General features: G+C 45.5%; 1 protein-coding gene across 1 annotated transcript in view; it reads right to left on the bottom strand.

The window, feature by feature from the left end:
- The window catches only part of LOC140377235 (multidrug resistance-associated protein 1), a 22,480-nt gene extending 8,926 nt beyond the window's left edge, over positions 1-13,554 (bottom strand). The window contains exons 1-4 of the mRNA XM_072462583.1: positions 13,500-13,554; positions 11,083-11,262; positions 5,123-5,245; positions 1,153-1,290 (exon numbers count right to left, since the gene is read on the bottom strand). Of these exons, the coding sequence (XP_072318684.1) occupies positions 1,153-1,290; positions 5,123-5,245; positions 11,083-11,262; positions 13,500-13,541 (483 nt within the window). The 5' untranslated portion in view covers positions 13,542-13,554. The remainder of the gene's footprint in view (positions 1-1,152; positions 1,291-5,122; positions 5,246-11,082; positions 11,263-13,499) is intronic.
- Positions 13,555-15,000: the final 1,446 nt, after the last annotated feature.

Below are 15,000 nucleotides of genomic sequence, written 5' to 3'. Positions count from 1 at the left end.
TGATCTGAAAGTGACAGTTTGCTGCTAGTCACATGATCAGAGGGGGAGTAAGTCACCTATGTGCAAGTCACAAGTAAGTCTCAAGTCATCAGGGTCATGAGGGTCATGAGGGTCATGAGGGTCATGAGCCTCCAGAAAAGCAGAGCTAAACAAACATCGCTGCACTGCACAAGGCTTGAACCTCAGGCTAAAAACAAAACGCTGGCAAACTGTAACTTGTCCTGAAACACATACACGCTGATCTTCATCAGAAGAGAAACTCAAGGACAGTTCATGTTTGTCCTGAAACACATACACGCTGATCTTCATCAGAAGAGAAACTCAAGGACAGTTTATGTTTGTCCTGAAACACATACACGCTGATCTTCATCAGAAGAGAAACTCAAGGACAGTTCATGTTTGTCCTGAAACACATACACGCTGATCTTCATCAGAAGAGAAACTCAAGGACAGTTTATGTTTGTCCTGAAACACATACACGCTGATCTTCATCAGAAGAGAAACTCAAGGACAGTTCATGTTTGTCCTGAAACACATACACGCTGATCTTCATCAGAAGAGAAACTCAAGGACAGTTCATGTTTGTCCTGAAACACATACACGCTGATCTTCATCAGAAGAGAAACTCAAGGACAGTTCATGTTTGTCCTGAAACACATACACGCTGATCTTCATCAGAAGAGAAACTCAAGGACAGTTCATGTTTGTCCTGAAACACATACACGCTGATCTTCATCAGAAGAGAAACTCAAGGACAGTTCATGTTTGTCCTGAAACACATACACGCTGATCTTCATCAGAAGAGAAACTCAAGGACAGTTCATGTTTGTCCAACATCATAAGTGTTGCGAGACCTCAGAGATTGTTCGTGTCAACTTCAGTGTAACATTTTAGCAACAACAGAGCCAGAAACCTGTTGTTTAACTTGATGATGTCAAGTGTGGAATTCATGCAGCAACGTTTGACTTGAGTTCCTGAGTTGTTTTCCTGTTTTTCCTCCACATGAATACAACATAGTGTAACCAAGGAAACCAAGATTTGGTACTGGAAATGTTCTGATTTGTTCACATATAACCCTAAATCCTTTACCCTCACCAGGGACACACATATGATCATGTGCAAAGTGCTGTGTGAGTGGGACATGAGACTGACCTGTGTGAGCACCTGCTCCACAGCCACCTTCAGGGGCCCCATAGAGCAAAGAACTGTTAGGAGCCAGAAGAAGAAGAGCAGGAGGGAGGAGCCCACACCCTTCAGACGCTCCACCTGGATCACACACACCGCCAGCACCTGTCAAACACAGCACCTGTCAGACACAGCACCTGTCAGACACAGCACCTGTCAGACACAGCACCTGTCAGACACCGCACCTGTCAAACACAGTTGTGCTTCACACAACAGGAAACAATTTATATGTGTATTTAAAATCACAAAGACATGACAGAAATCACAAAACAGTCATTTCTATTCATTCATCCATCCATCCATCCATCTTCTTCCGCTTATCCGGGGTCGCGGGGGCAGCAGTCTAAACAGGGACTCCCAGACTTCCTTCTGCCCATACATTTCACCTGACTCCTCCGGGGGGATCCTGAGGCGTTCCCAGGCCAGCCGAGAGACATAGTCTCTCCAGCGTGTCCTGGGTCTTCCCCGGGGCCTCCTCCCGGTGGGACATGCCTGAAACACCTCCCCAGGGAGGCGCCCAGGAGGCTCCGGAACAGATGCCCGCGCCACCTCAGCTGGCTCCTCTCGACGTGGAGGAGCAGCGGCTCTACTCCGAGTTCCCTTCCTGTGACTGAGGTCCTCGCCTTATCTCTCAGGGAGCACCCAGCCACCCAGCGGAGGAAACTCATTTCGGCCACTTGTTTCTGCAATCTTGTCCTTTCGGTCATTACGCACTGCTCATGACCATAGGTGAGGTCAGAACGTAGAGTGACCGGTAAATCGAGAGCTTTGCCTTTCGGCTCAGCTCCTTCTTCACCACAGCGGTCCGATGCGACTGCATCACTGCAGCCGCTGCACCGATCCACCTGTCAATCTCACGCTCCATCCTTCCCTCAATCGTGAACAAGACCCCGAGATACTTGAACTCCTCCACTTGGAGCAAGGACTCCCCACCCACCTGAAGAGGGCAAGCCACTTTTTTCCTGTTGAGAACCATGGCCTCGGATTTAGAGGAGCTGATTCTGATGAAGCGGAGCGTCCAGCCCCTCTCGAGGAGATGAGCTCAAACTGTGTGTGGAGGTGAGGCCGACTATATCTAGTCAATACCGCTCAACCTCCCGCACAAGCTCAGGCTCTTTCCCCCCAGCGAGGTGACATTCCATGTCCCCAGAGTTAGTCTCTGCGTCCGGAGATCTGGTCGTCGAGGCCCCTGCCGTCGACTGCCGCCCAAATCACACTGCACCGGCCCCCTATGGATCCTCCTGCGGGTGGTGGGCCCACGGGAGGATGGCCCCACGTCGCTCGTTTGGGATGTGCCCGGCCGGGCCCTGTGGCCGTCGAGCACCCACCCCAGGCCTGGCTCCAGGATGGGACCCCGGTAACGCCAATCCGGGCGACATAACTGGCCTTGTTTTTGTTGTCATCATAAGGGGCTTTTGAACCGCTCTTGGTCTGACCCGTCACCTAGGACTTGTTTGCCTTGGGAGACTCTACCAGGGCCCCCGAAACATAGCTCCTGGGATCATTCGGGCGCTTAAATCCCTCCACTACGTTAAGGTGTCGGTTCAAGGAGGGGCCTATTCATTCATTTCACAATTTTGCATGAATCATACATTTTGTCCGTGCTTAGTGATCCGCCAGATGGGAAACCAAATCCATTGGACCACACTGACAGATGCTCCAGACACTCTTTCCCATATTTATTTGACATTGTCAGCGTGACAGGCACCTCCGGGATGGGCAAATTGCTTTTAGATTGATTCTTTCCCATGCTTAACTGTCCCTAGACGTCAACGCGCTGTCTGCCTCTGCACACGTCTGTGCTGAGCATATGTACTTTTACGACGACGCTCTCATTGACTCCACCTTATGTATGTATAGCAGGGGTGTCAAACTCATTTGGGCCGCGGGCCGAATTTCAACGCTCAGGCTGGGTCGCAGGCCGAACATAACGTAAAACATAAAACTATTAAAAATATAAGAAATAAATAGCTTTATTTAGCCTACGCTGTTTTGAAGCAATCACTGGATCGATAAAAAAAAATTACAAAACGTTTGCTGAATTATTATGTATTTAGAAAAACAAGTGTAATTTCACCAATACTGTGCTTCAGTTTATGTGCATTACAACTTCAGAGTTGAGCTACAGTTCTACACAGAGATAAACATTTGACTTTATAACAAAATAAACTTCTCAAGATCTAAAAAAACTTTTAAATTTACTAACTAACATGTCCACGTCTGTGTAGTTCTCTGTTCGCCTGAACTGACACACCACTAAACTTCTGCTCAAAAGTGCTTAAAGTGCACTTCTCCCTCGGCAGCTCACACAGCAGTGCAGCAGAGCCCTGTGGGGGAGGGGCAGCTCACGCAGCAGTGCAGCAGAGCCCCGTGGGGGAGGGGCAGCTCACGCAGCAGTGCAGCAGAGCCCCGTGGGGGAGGGGCAGCTCACGCAGCAGTGCAGCAGAGCCCTGTGGGGGAGGGGCAGCTCACGCAGCAGTGCAGCAGAGCCCTGTGGGGGAGGGGCAGCTCACGCAGCAGTGCAGCAGAGCCCTGTAGGGGAGGGGCAGCTCACGCAGCAGTGCTGCAGGGCCCCGTGGGGGAGGAGCGGCCACCGGCGGCATTGTGTGACGCGTAGTTTTAGCGATAAAAACGGTTGAGGATGTAACTAGGGTTCTATGAATCGATTTAAATATAAATTTGAAATGTTCGGCGGGCCAGAGTTTGACACCTATGATGTATAGTGATTAAAACGGGCTCTTGATCAGTAGGTGCGCCAGGTTCTTCCTGGACTTTGCAGTGGCCTTAGTGCCGACTGACCATCTGACCAGTGAGTGTTCTGACCCTCTCCCCAGGCTCCTGCTCTGCTGCTGCACAATGGGCTATTGTGTCGAGCGGAAATGTCTTGTATGGAATCATGAGGGCCCTGTGATTCCAGCCCCATAGGATGCATTAATGTTCTAAAATGTAGTATTGTCATGAAGATTGTTCCACAAACTTGTCATATTACTCTTAGGTCTTAGAGCTCTTTAATTGACAAGAATCACGTCTTTGGAGTGGAATAATGGCACCACTTACTGAGGCTGTTGTGAAAAAATAGATTCACTTATACCAATTTTTGTTTCATGCAGATAGACCAAATAGACTAGTAAATACAGATATATGAACCATAAATCAGGTCAATAAATATGACTTTAAAGTGGAGATGGAAATGGAAATATTCTCTTTGGTGTTTTATGGCGGTTGGTATCAGATAAGATAAGATAATCCTTTATTGTCCCACATGGGGAAATTTCATTGTTGCAACGCAGGTAGATACAGAGGAAAAGAACAGATCACTTATAGGAAGTTTGAAAAACACTCTTAATAGAAGATCTCTTATAGACAAAACCTCCCATTTCCCAACAAGGGATGGAGGGGGAAAATAATAAAGATAAAAATAAATAAATAAATACCATTGCATGTGAATCCAAGTGCTACATTACCGCGGCCTACTGTAGTTGTACATCTTAGACTTTAAACTTTATTTTTTAGACTTTATTCTTCATTTATTCTTTAGACTAAACATTAGACATTAGGGGGGGTCTAATGTTAAACTTTAGAGATTCTAGAACGTTGTGATATCACATAAACGCAACATATCACAAAATGCAAATCACACCACCTGTCAATCATCACATTTGCCATTCAGTGCATCTTTTTATTACGTCTGCCAATTAAAACAGCACCACACTACAGACTGGAGAGCAGGCTGGTAGAGGGCCTGGTTGAGGGCCAGGTTGAGGGCCTAGTTGAGGGCCTGGTAGAGGGCCTGGTTGAGGGCCTGGTTGAGGGCCTGGTTGAGGGCCTGGTAGAGGGCCTGGTTGAGGGCCTGGTTGAGGGCCTGGTTGAGGGCCAGGTTGAGGGCCAGGTTGAGGGCCAGGTTGAGGGCCTAGTTGAGGGTCTGATTAAAGATTACCAGTGAGATGATGTGGAGCAGCGGGCCCAGCAGAAACACCAGGTTATGATGCATCTCTTCTTTTAGTGTGTAAATGTAGAGGAGCTCCACCAAACAGCAGCACAGCAGGATGGCAGCCACCGCCTGTAGGACACAGCAAGGGTTATATATATATATATATATATATATATATATATATATATATATATATATATATATATATATATATATATATATATATATATATTAAAGTGAGGAAGGCAGCAGGACCTGATGGCATCAGCCCCAGGCTCCTTAAGTCCTGCGCAGATGAACTGTGTGGAGTTATGGAGCATGTCTTCAACATGAGCCTGAAGCTGAGGGTGGTACCACAGGTCTGGAAGACCTCCTGTCTGGTACCTGTGCCTAAGACACCGCGCCCCAAAGACCTCAACAGCTTCAGGCCAGTGGCTCTCACGTCCCACCTGATGAAGACACTGGAGCGGCTAGTCCTGGACCACCTCCGCTCCACCGTGAGCTCAGCCATGGACCCGCTGCAGTTTGCATATCGGTCTGGCATCGGAGTGGAGGACGCCGTCATCTCCCTGCTGCACCGCTCTCTCTCTCACCTGGAAAAGCCTGGCAGCTCTGTGAGGATTCTGTTCTTCGATCTTTCCAGCGCCTTCAACACCATCCAGCCGCTGCTCCTGAGGGACAAGCTGGAGACGGCTGGTGTGGAGTACGACCTGGCAGAGTGGATCCTGGACTACCTCACAGACCGACCCCAGTTTGTGAGAGCCCGGAACTGTGTGTCTGACACTCGGACCTGCAGTGTGGGGGCGCCCCAGGGCACTGTCCTCGCGCCCTTTCTCTTCACCCTTTACACTGCAGACTTCAGACACAACACTGACAGCTGTGAACTGCAGAAGTTCTCTGACGACTCTGCCATCATCGGACTCATCACGGACGACGATGACACGGAGTACAGAGGACTGGCGCAGGACTTTGTGGACTGGTGTCAGCGGAACCACCTCCTCATCAACGCGGGGAAGACCAAGGAGATGGTGGTGGATTTCCGCAGACGCCACCCCACTGCCCCCTCACCAGTGAACATCCAGGGACGGGACATTGAGAGAGTGGACTTATACAAGTACCTGGGTGTTCATCTGAACCACAAACTGGACTGGACTCATAACACAGACGCACTGTACAGGAAGAGCCAGAGTCGGCTCTACCTCCTGAGGAGACTCAGGTCTTTTGGAGTGACAGGGCCACTCCTGAAGACCTTCTACGACTCTGTGGTGGCATCAGCCCTCCTGTAGGTGTGGCCTGCTGGAGCAGCAGCATCACAGAGAGGGAGAGGAGGAAGCTGGACAGAGTCATCAAGAAGTCCAGCTCCGTCCTGGGCTGTGCTCTGGACTCGGTGCAGGAGGTGGGGGACAGGAGGGTCCTGGCTAGATTCACATCTATGCTGGACCATGAGTGTCACCCCCTGCAGGACACTCTCTCCGCTCTGGAGAGCAGCTTCAGTGAGAGACTGATCCACCCTCGCTGTGGGAAGGAAAGGTTCCATAGGTCTTTCCTTCCTGCTGCTGTCAGACTTTATAACAAAAACTGTTAGTACTGAACACTCGCAATACTGACCTAACCATGTGCAATTCTGTCATATATGCAATTGCTGTTGGAATTCATGTGCAATTCATGTGCAATTACTATGAAATTCATGTGCAATCCATGTGCTGTCGTGACACATATTCATGTGCAATTACTGTCGTGATCACATGCAATGGTATTTATGTATTTATTTATTTATTTGTCTATGGGAGTTTTTATTTATTTATAGGAGATCTTCTACTGAAAGTGTTTTTCAGACTTCCTATAAGTGATCTGTTCTTCTGGATCTACCTCTGTATCTACCTGCGTTGCACCAATGAAATTTCCCCATGTGGGACTATAAAGGAATATCTTATCTTATATATATATATATATATATATATATATATATATATATATATAATATATGCTGACAAATTCCAAACAGTACTATTTACTCTTTCAGACTTTTGAGCCACATATTGGCGTCGTCACAAACTACAAACTACCACATGCTCAACATCAAACAGTTCCTTACCTACAGTATGTTTCTGAACGTCTCTTTATATTGTGTGTGTGTGTGTGTGTGTGTGTGTGTGTTTATTTGATTGAGTGTGTGTTCAAGTAAGGGGACATCCGAGGAGAAGGGGGAGAGAAAACAAACATCATAACAGAAAATGACACCGAAAAGAGAAACCAATAAACATAAATAAATTGTAGAGTTTTTAGAATTCAGTTGTAGTCATCTGGACTCAGGACTTTTTAGGGAAAAAAAGTCCAGATGACTACAACTGAATCTTTTTCTACAATGGAACACTCCTGGACGAATGAGGGATTACATTGCCAATAAAAATAAACTAAAATATAGCCGCAAGCGGCAATGATCGGCCCTCGCCACGTCGCAAGAGGAGGGGGCGCTAACGCGCCCCAATTGTCCTTTTATTACGCCTACTGCTGAATCTGTGACGCTGTCACATCTTCTCCCCTTTGTTTTACTATTCAAAAAGCTATTTTATTTTGAATTCCTTGCAAAATGTGCGGCTTCGCTGCACAGAGACCTTGACTCTTTGAATAAAAATGTGGATAACTTTTACCCCTGAAGATGAGTCTCACCAAATTTCAGGTTAATACGTCTAACGCCCGAGGAGGAGTTTGTGAAAGTATAAAGTGTAAACATGTTCTGGTGATTTCCCCATTGGAATAACATGGGAGGTTTCGGTCATTGTTGACAAAGCCGTAACAATTATGACATGGGTCTCATTGACTTTTTTGATGGGGCCAAAATTGAGTTGTGTGTCAAATTTCGCAAAACTAAACATTTAACCTCCATATAAAATCTGTAGGGGGCGCTGTGGCTCCAAATTAATTTATTTCACTTCAAGTAGGTTTAGGGCAAAGAGTTTAACAACTGATTCTAATTTGACGCAATTCGGGCTTTATCTGCGCAAACGGCAGAAATGTTAAATTTGGGAGATTTCTGAAATTCTAGCTACAGTTTGCGGCTTCGCCGCTCAGAGACCGTGACAGGGTCAATGTAATTTGAATAACTTTTGATTTCCCACTCCTCAGTACCATTTTCACCAAATTTCAGCTTTTTAGGGCCAACGCCCTGGGAGTTCGTAAAAGTACGACGTTTGGAAAAACTCCAGAATCATGCTTAGCCATTTTTGAACCAATATGGCCGACATTTGTTTGGGCGGACGGCGTTGCCGTCGTAATAGTTTTTACTTCTCTTGTCACCATCTACCTCTGCGCCAATTTTCATGATTCTACAATCAGATTTTTTTTGGGTCATTTCCTATCTCTCAATGCATTTTTGGTACATTTGGGGGCGCTGACGCGCCATTTTTTTTTAAATTTTAGAAAAGGGAAATAGCCAGAATGTAGAGAGGCACGATTTTTAGAGGTGTGCAAATTTTTGTGACTTTTCGTCAATGTTCACTGGGTGAAAAATAGGGGGGTTGGTCCCGAGAAGAAAGAAAGAAGAAATAAAAAAGGAGAATATTCCAATGCGAAAACAATGTTTCCCATTTTTCAAATATCATAAACTATACATTTTCGGAAAGCGCTCGCGCTTTCCTACCTCATGGTGTGGGTCCCTTGTCACTGACAGGTACTTTCGCTAAATTTGAGTGGGCTCCGCCCACTTTGTGTTTTTTGCCCTCTATACAATGTTCAATTTTTGCATTACATGCTTATATGAACGGAACATGCAAGAGATGGGGAACGTATTCGTGAGCTACTTAGCGCAAATTAGTGCTTTATATGGGGATGACGATGTAAAGCGCTCGTTTAGTGCGCACTTTTGCACGGGCTTCGCAGAAGTGGACAGAAATCTATGGGAGACGAGAGATGCGATGCGCTCCGTTGCGCTAATAAACAAACGCACGTGTGTGTTGTATCGGTCCACATGGGGGAGTGGCATGTGCACTTCCACCTGCGTTCTCAAATCGCCGAAAAATCGTCCATACCGCCTTTGACAGCCATGTCAAATCAATAACATCAGCAGCTTTTTACCATCTAAAAACATTGCCAAAATGATAAATATAGTGTCAAAACAAGATTTAGAGAGACTTATCCATGCGTTTGTCTACAGTAGATTAGACTGTAACGGCTGCTCACTGGTCTCTCCAAACGAGCTGTAAAACAGCTGCAGTTCATCCAGAACGCTGCTGCTCGGGTCCTGACTAGAACCAGGAAGTACCATCACATTAGTCCTGACTAGAACCAGGAAGTACCATCACATTAGTCCTGACTAGAACCAGGAAGTACCATGACATTAGTCCTGACTAGAACCAGGAAGTACCATCACATTAGCCCTGACTAGAACCAGGAAGTACCATCACATTAGTCCTGTTCTCAGGTCTCTGCACTGCCCCCTGTGGCTCAGAGAAGAGACTTTAAAGCAGCTCTGCTTGTGTACAAGTCTCTCCATGGCCTAGCACCAAAGTACATCTCAGACATGTTAGTGTCATATGAACCATCTCAGACTCTGAGGACCTCTTCTTCCTGAAGATGTGAGACAATCTCTGTGTTAACCCTGAGACGAGTTTGCCACTGTCCAGGGTGGACCCCACTCAAGGCCCAAAGTCACTGGGATAGGCTCCAGTCACCCGCGACCCCTAATGGGAACAAGCGGTAGAAAATGAATGATGAATGAACTCAAAGGACTTGTTTATGATATTCTAGAACATGTATTTCAAGTATAAATGAGTGAATGATTGTTAGGTTTATGTGAAATGTGTGTCTGTGTTTGTAGAGGCCGCTCGACGTGCCACACAAAGACATGGGGTCTCATTCTCAGAGCTTTGAGGCCGCTCGACGTGCCACACAAAGACATGGGGTCTCATTCTCAGAGCTTTGAGGCCGCTCGACGTGCCACACAAAGACATGGGGTCTCATTCTCAGAGCTTTGAGGCCGCTCGACGTGCCACACAAAGACATGGGGTCTCATTCTCAGAGCTTTGAGGCCGCTCGACGTGCCACACAAAGACATGGGGTCTCATTCTCAGAGCTTTGAGGCCGCTCGACGTGCCACACAAAGACATGGGGTCTCATTCTCAGAGCTTTGAGGCCGCTCGACGTGCCACACAAAGACATGGGGTCTCATTCTCAGAGCTTTGAGGCCGCTCGACGTGCCACACAAAGACATGGGGTCTCATTCTCAGAGCTTTGAGGCCGCTCGACGTGCCACACAAAGACATGGGGTCTCATTCTCAGAGCTTTGAGGCCGCTCGACGTGCCACACAAAGACATGGGGTCTCATTCTCAGAGCTTTGAGGCTGCTAACCGGAGGAGGGAGGGGCCATCTTTACGATTGACTCTACACAAGAGCCATGGTGCTGTGGTCATCGTACGAGTGTCGAGTATTTGAACCTGAGCAAATTCATGGCTGTGACGCAGCTTCAATGTCGTTGTGAAAGTTTCTTATTGATGCTTCCAACAAAGTGTCCATTTTAGAAGACGTTTTCCCCGTGCATTTCCTCCCTCCAACGTGAGGACGTTCAGCGCATGTCGTGTCCACGTCCGCTCTCACCTGCCTGTCCTCACCGCAGGGACGTGCCTGTCCTCACCGCAGGTGTGCAGAAAGCCGCTGATCGTGGCGTGGATCAGAACGCGTGTGTGACGCTCAGAGAAAATAAAGAACTGCAAAGAGTGTGTTGTTGTTGTTTACACGACATTTTGTGTAAACGACAATATTGATTAAAAAAACAGCTTGATTCTAGAAAAGAAACTTCATAGTGACATTTTACTGTAACAAACAGCAGATTATACTTAGAATATACACGTGTCACTCAGAGTCTTCAAATGATCACAACTAACTGGGCGGGGTCAGGGGGAAGGTGAAAACAGCAATTTATTTTTCGCAGTAAAAGTATTACAAGTATTACAAGTATATATATATGTACCGTCTTCACACAGCAGAGGCAGGACAGGGGCAGCCCGGGGCCCGGGGCCCGGAGCTGCAGGTACAGCAGGTAAAGCGGAGAGCAGGTCCACAGGTAAATACAGGGCGACCACACCAGGACAGTCTGCTGGAAGCACCGAGTCAGGTCCGGGCGCTCGGTGTACCAGGTCAGGTTCCAGTCCTGAAGCAGATGGCCCAGTGGTTAAGTCACAGCACATGTACGCCTGGCTCCACAGTGTTGTGGACTTGAATCCTGACTCTTGACTTTGACGATTTGCTGCATGCCTTGCCCTCTCTCTCATTCCCAATGTCATGCTGTCCTCTTCTGTCTACTAAAGCCTACAGACCGCACAATCTTTAATACAAAAGAAAAGAAAATGACTCGCATAAAGACATATTTGGCCTTCGAGCGCTTCAGCGTCATTATTTTATCCCAGCAGTTTTTTTCAAATAAAATAAATATCAAATAATACTTGAATTATACTTTTAAATCATGAGGCTAATCTTAGCGATTCGCAAAAAGATGTTTAGTAATCACAAGATGATGTGGCTAAAGCTAACGCTAAAGCTAAAGCTAACGCTAACGCTAAAGCTGGTGTAAACACAAAACTACTTCCATTTTCCTCATCAGCAATACAGGGGCAAAAGAAACCAATACAGCGCTTAATATAGCACATTTATACACAAACATCATGGTTTTTAAGCGCTATTGAGTCCTGTGGTTTGGTGCAAGCAAACAAACAAACAAACAAACAAACAAACAAGCAAACAAGCAAACAAGCAAACAAGCAAACAAACAAGCAAACAAACAAGCAAACAAGCAAACAAACAAACAAACAAACAAGCAAACACGCAAACAAACAAACTAACAAGCAAACAAGCAAACAAACAAGCAAACAAGCAAACAAACAAACAAACAAGCAAACACACAAACAAACTAACAAGCAAACAAACAAGCGAACAAGCAAACAAACAAGCAAACAAACAAACAAGCAAACACGCAAACAAACAAACAAGCAAACAAGCAAACAAACAAACAAACAAACAAACAAGCAAACAAACAAGCAAACAAACAAACAAGCAAGCAAACAAACAAGCAAACAAACAAACAAGCAAACAAGCAAACAAACAAGCAAACAAGCAAGCAAACAAACAAGCAAACAAACAAACAAGCAAACAAACAAGCAAACAAACAAACAAGGAAGCAAACAAGCAAACAAACAAGCAAACAAACAAACAAGCAAACAAGCAAACAAACAAGCAAACAAGCAAACAAGCAAACAAACAAGCAAACAAGCAAACACGCAAACAAACAAACAAGCAAACAAGCAAACAAACAAGCAAACAAACAAGCAAACAAACAAGCAAACAAACAAGCAAACAAACAAACAAGCAAACAAACAAACAAGCAAGCAAACAAACAAGCAAACAAGCAAACAAGCAAACAAACAAACAAGCAAACAAGCAAACAAGCAAACAAACAAGCAAACAAGCAAGCAAACAAACAAGCAAACAAGCAAACAAACAAACAAGCAAACAAACAAGCAAACAAACAAACAAACAAGCAAACAAACAAGCAAACAAACAAACAAGCAAACAAGCAAGCAAGCAAGCAAACAAACAAGCAAACTAACAAGCAAACAAGCAAGCAAACAAGCAAGCAAACAAACAAACAAGCAAGCAAACAAACAAACAAGCAAGCAAGCAAGCAAACAAACAAACAAACAAGCAAGCAAACAAGCAAACAAGCAAACAAGCAAACAAACAAACAAACAAGCAAGCAAACAAGCAAACAAGCAAACAAACAAGCAAACAAACAAGCAAACAAACAAGCAAACAAACAAGCAAACAAGCAAACAAGCAGGCAAACAAACAAGCAAACAAGCAAACAAACAAGCAAACAAACAAACAAACATGCAAACAAACAAGCAAACAAGCAAGCAAACAAACAAGCAAACAAACAAACAAGCAAACAAACAAACAAACAAGCAAACAAGCAAACAAACAAGCAAACAAACAAACAAGCAAACAAACAAACAAGCAAGCAAGCAAACAAACAAGCAAACAAACAAGCAAACAAGCAAGCAAACAAACAAGCAAACAAACAAACAAGCAAGCAAGCAAACAAGCAAACAAACAAACAAACAAGCGAGCAAACAAACAAACAAACAAGCAAACAAACAAGCAAACAAACAAACAAACAAACAAGCGAGCAAACAAATAAAACAAACAAACAAACAAGCAAACAAGCAAACAAACAAGCAAACAAGCAAACAAGCAAACAAACAAGCAAGCAAACAAACAAACAAACAAGCAAACAAACAAACAAGCAAACAAGCAAACAAACAAACAAGCAAACAAGTAAACAAACAAACAAACAAACAAAGAGAATGCACTGAAGACTCCAGTGGGACATACCCAGAAGGAATCTAGTCCACTCAGCCTGCACAGGTCCTCCATGCTGTCCTCTGTGTCCTGTTCTGTGCTTTTGGTGCTGCTCAGAGCTGCTCAGTGCTGCTCAGAGCTGCTCAGTGCTGCTCAGTGCTGCTCAGAGCTGCTCAGTGCTGCTCAGTGCTGCTCAGTGCTGCTCAGTGCTGCTCAGAGATAAGAGCTGTTGCATACACAGCGCTTACTTTGTCACACTGCGCTGAGACATTCTGTGCGGCTGTAAAGCTCTGCCTCCAGCCGCTGCACACGAGCGTCACATGTGAGTGCCATGTGCTAATGGTCTTCTCCTCTGGACAATAATATAAGAATAAAACCTGTAACGCTACTGGAAAAAAAGTATGACTATTTAAAAAGTTCACAGGGTCATTCATGGACAAAAGGAAAGTTAGTTTCATAAAGTTCAAGTTCCATGATTTATTTTAGGTTTAAAAAGGTTTGACTTGTACAAATTCAGTTCTTTGGTTCACATCAGTTCTTGAGTTCAGAGCTTCACATGAACTCAGTTACAGTGATCTAAAGGAAAGGCCTCCTGCTGGTGCCAGAGTCAGGCCTCCTGCTGGTGCCAGAGTCAGGACTAAACATGGACCGGCCTCCTGCTGGTGCCAGAGTCAGGACTAAACATGGAGCGGCCTCCTGCTGGTGCCAGAGTCAGGACTAAACATGGAGCGGCCTCCTGCTGGTGCCAGAGTCAGGACTAAACATGGACCGGCCTCCTGCTGGTGCCAGAGTCAGGACTAAACATGGACCGGCCTCCTGCTGGTGCCAGAGTCAGGACTAAACATGGACCGGCCTCCTGCTGGTGCCAGAGTCAGGACTAAACATGGACCGGCCTCCTGCTGGTGCCAGAGTCAGGACTAAACATGGACCGGCCTCCTGCTGGTGCCAGAGTCAGGCCTCCTGCTGGTGAAGATGTGAGACAGGTTCTACTCCGACACTGTTCAAATCTAAGTTAAACACTCTTCTCATTTATGTCGGAAACTGTCATGTCCGTGTGATTTTATTTCCTGCTCCTCTTGTTGTGAAGCACTCTGTTTATGAATTGTATTGGACAAATAAACTTATATTGAAATAACTCGTTTACATTTTTAAATGAGATGTTCAACGGCTTTAACTGTATTGTGTTTTTCCTCATTGTAGTTTATAGAGCCCCAGCTGCAGTGTGTGTGTGTGTGTGTTTGTTTATGTGTGTGTGTGTGTGTGTTTGTTTATGTTTATGTGTGTGTGTTTATGTGTGTTTGTGTGTGTGTGTGTGTTTGTTTATGTTTATGTGTGTGTGTTTATGTGTGTTTGTGTGTGTGTGTGTGTTTGTTTATGTTATGTGTGTGTGTTTATGTGTGTTTGTGTGTGTGTGTGTGAGCGTGGATGTGTGTGTGTGTGTGTGAGCGTGGATGTGTGTGTGTGTGTGTGTGTGTGTGTCTGTGTGTATGTGTGTGTGTGTGTGTGTTTATGTGTGTTTGTGTGTGTGTGTATG

The sequence above is a fragment of the Eucyclogobius newberryi genome, unplaced genomic scaffold, assembly GCF_026437365.1.
Source record: "Eucyclogobius newberryi isolate DKJ021-1_F unplaced genomic scaffold, fEucNew1.0.hap1 SCAF_4, whole genome shotgun sequence".
Lineage (NCBI taxonomy): Eukaryota > Metazoa > Chordata > Actinopteri > Gobiiformes > Gobiidae > Eucyclogobius > Eucyclogobius newberryi.
The sequence above is the reverse complement of the archived record's forward strand: the minus strand, read 5'-3'. Positions and strand labels throughout refer to the sequence as shown.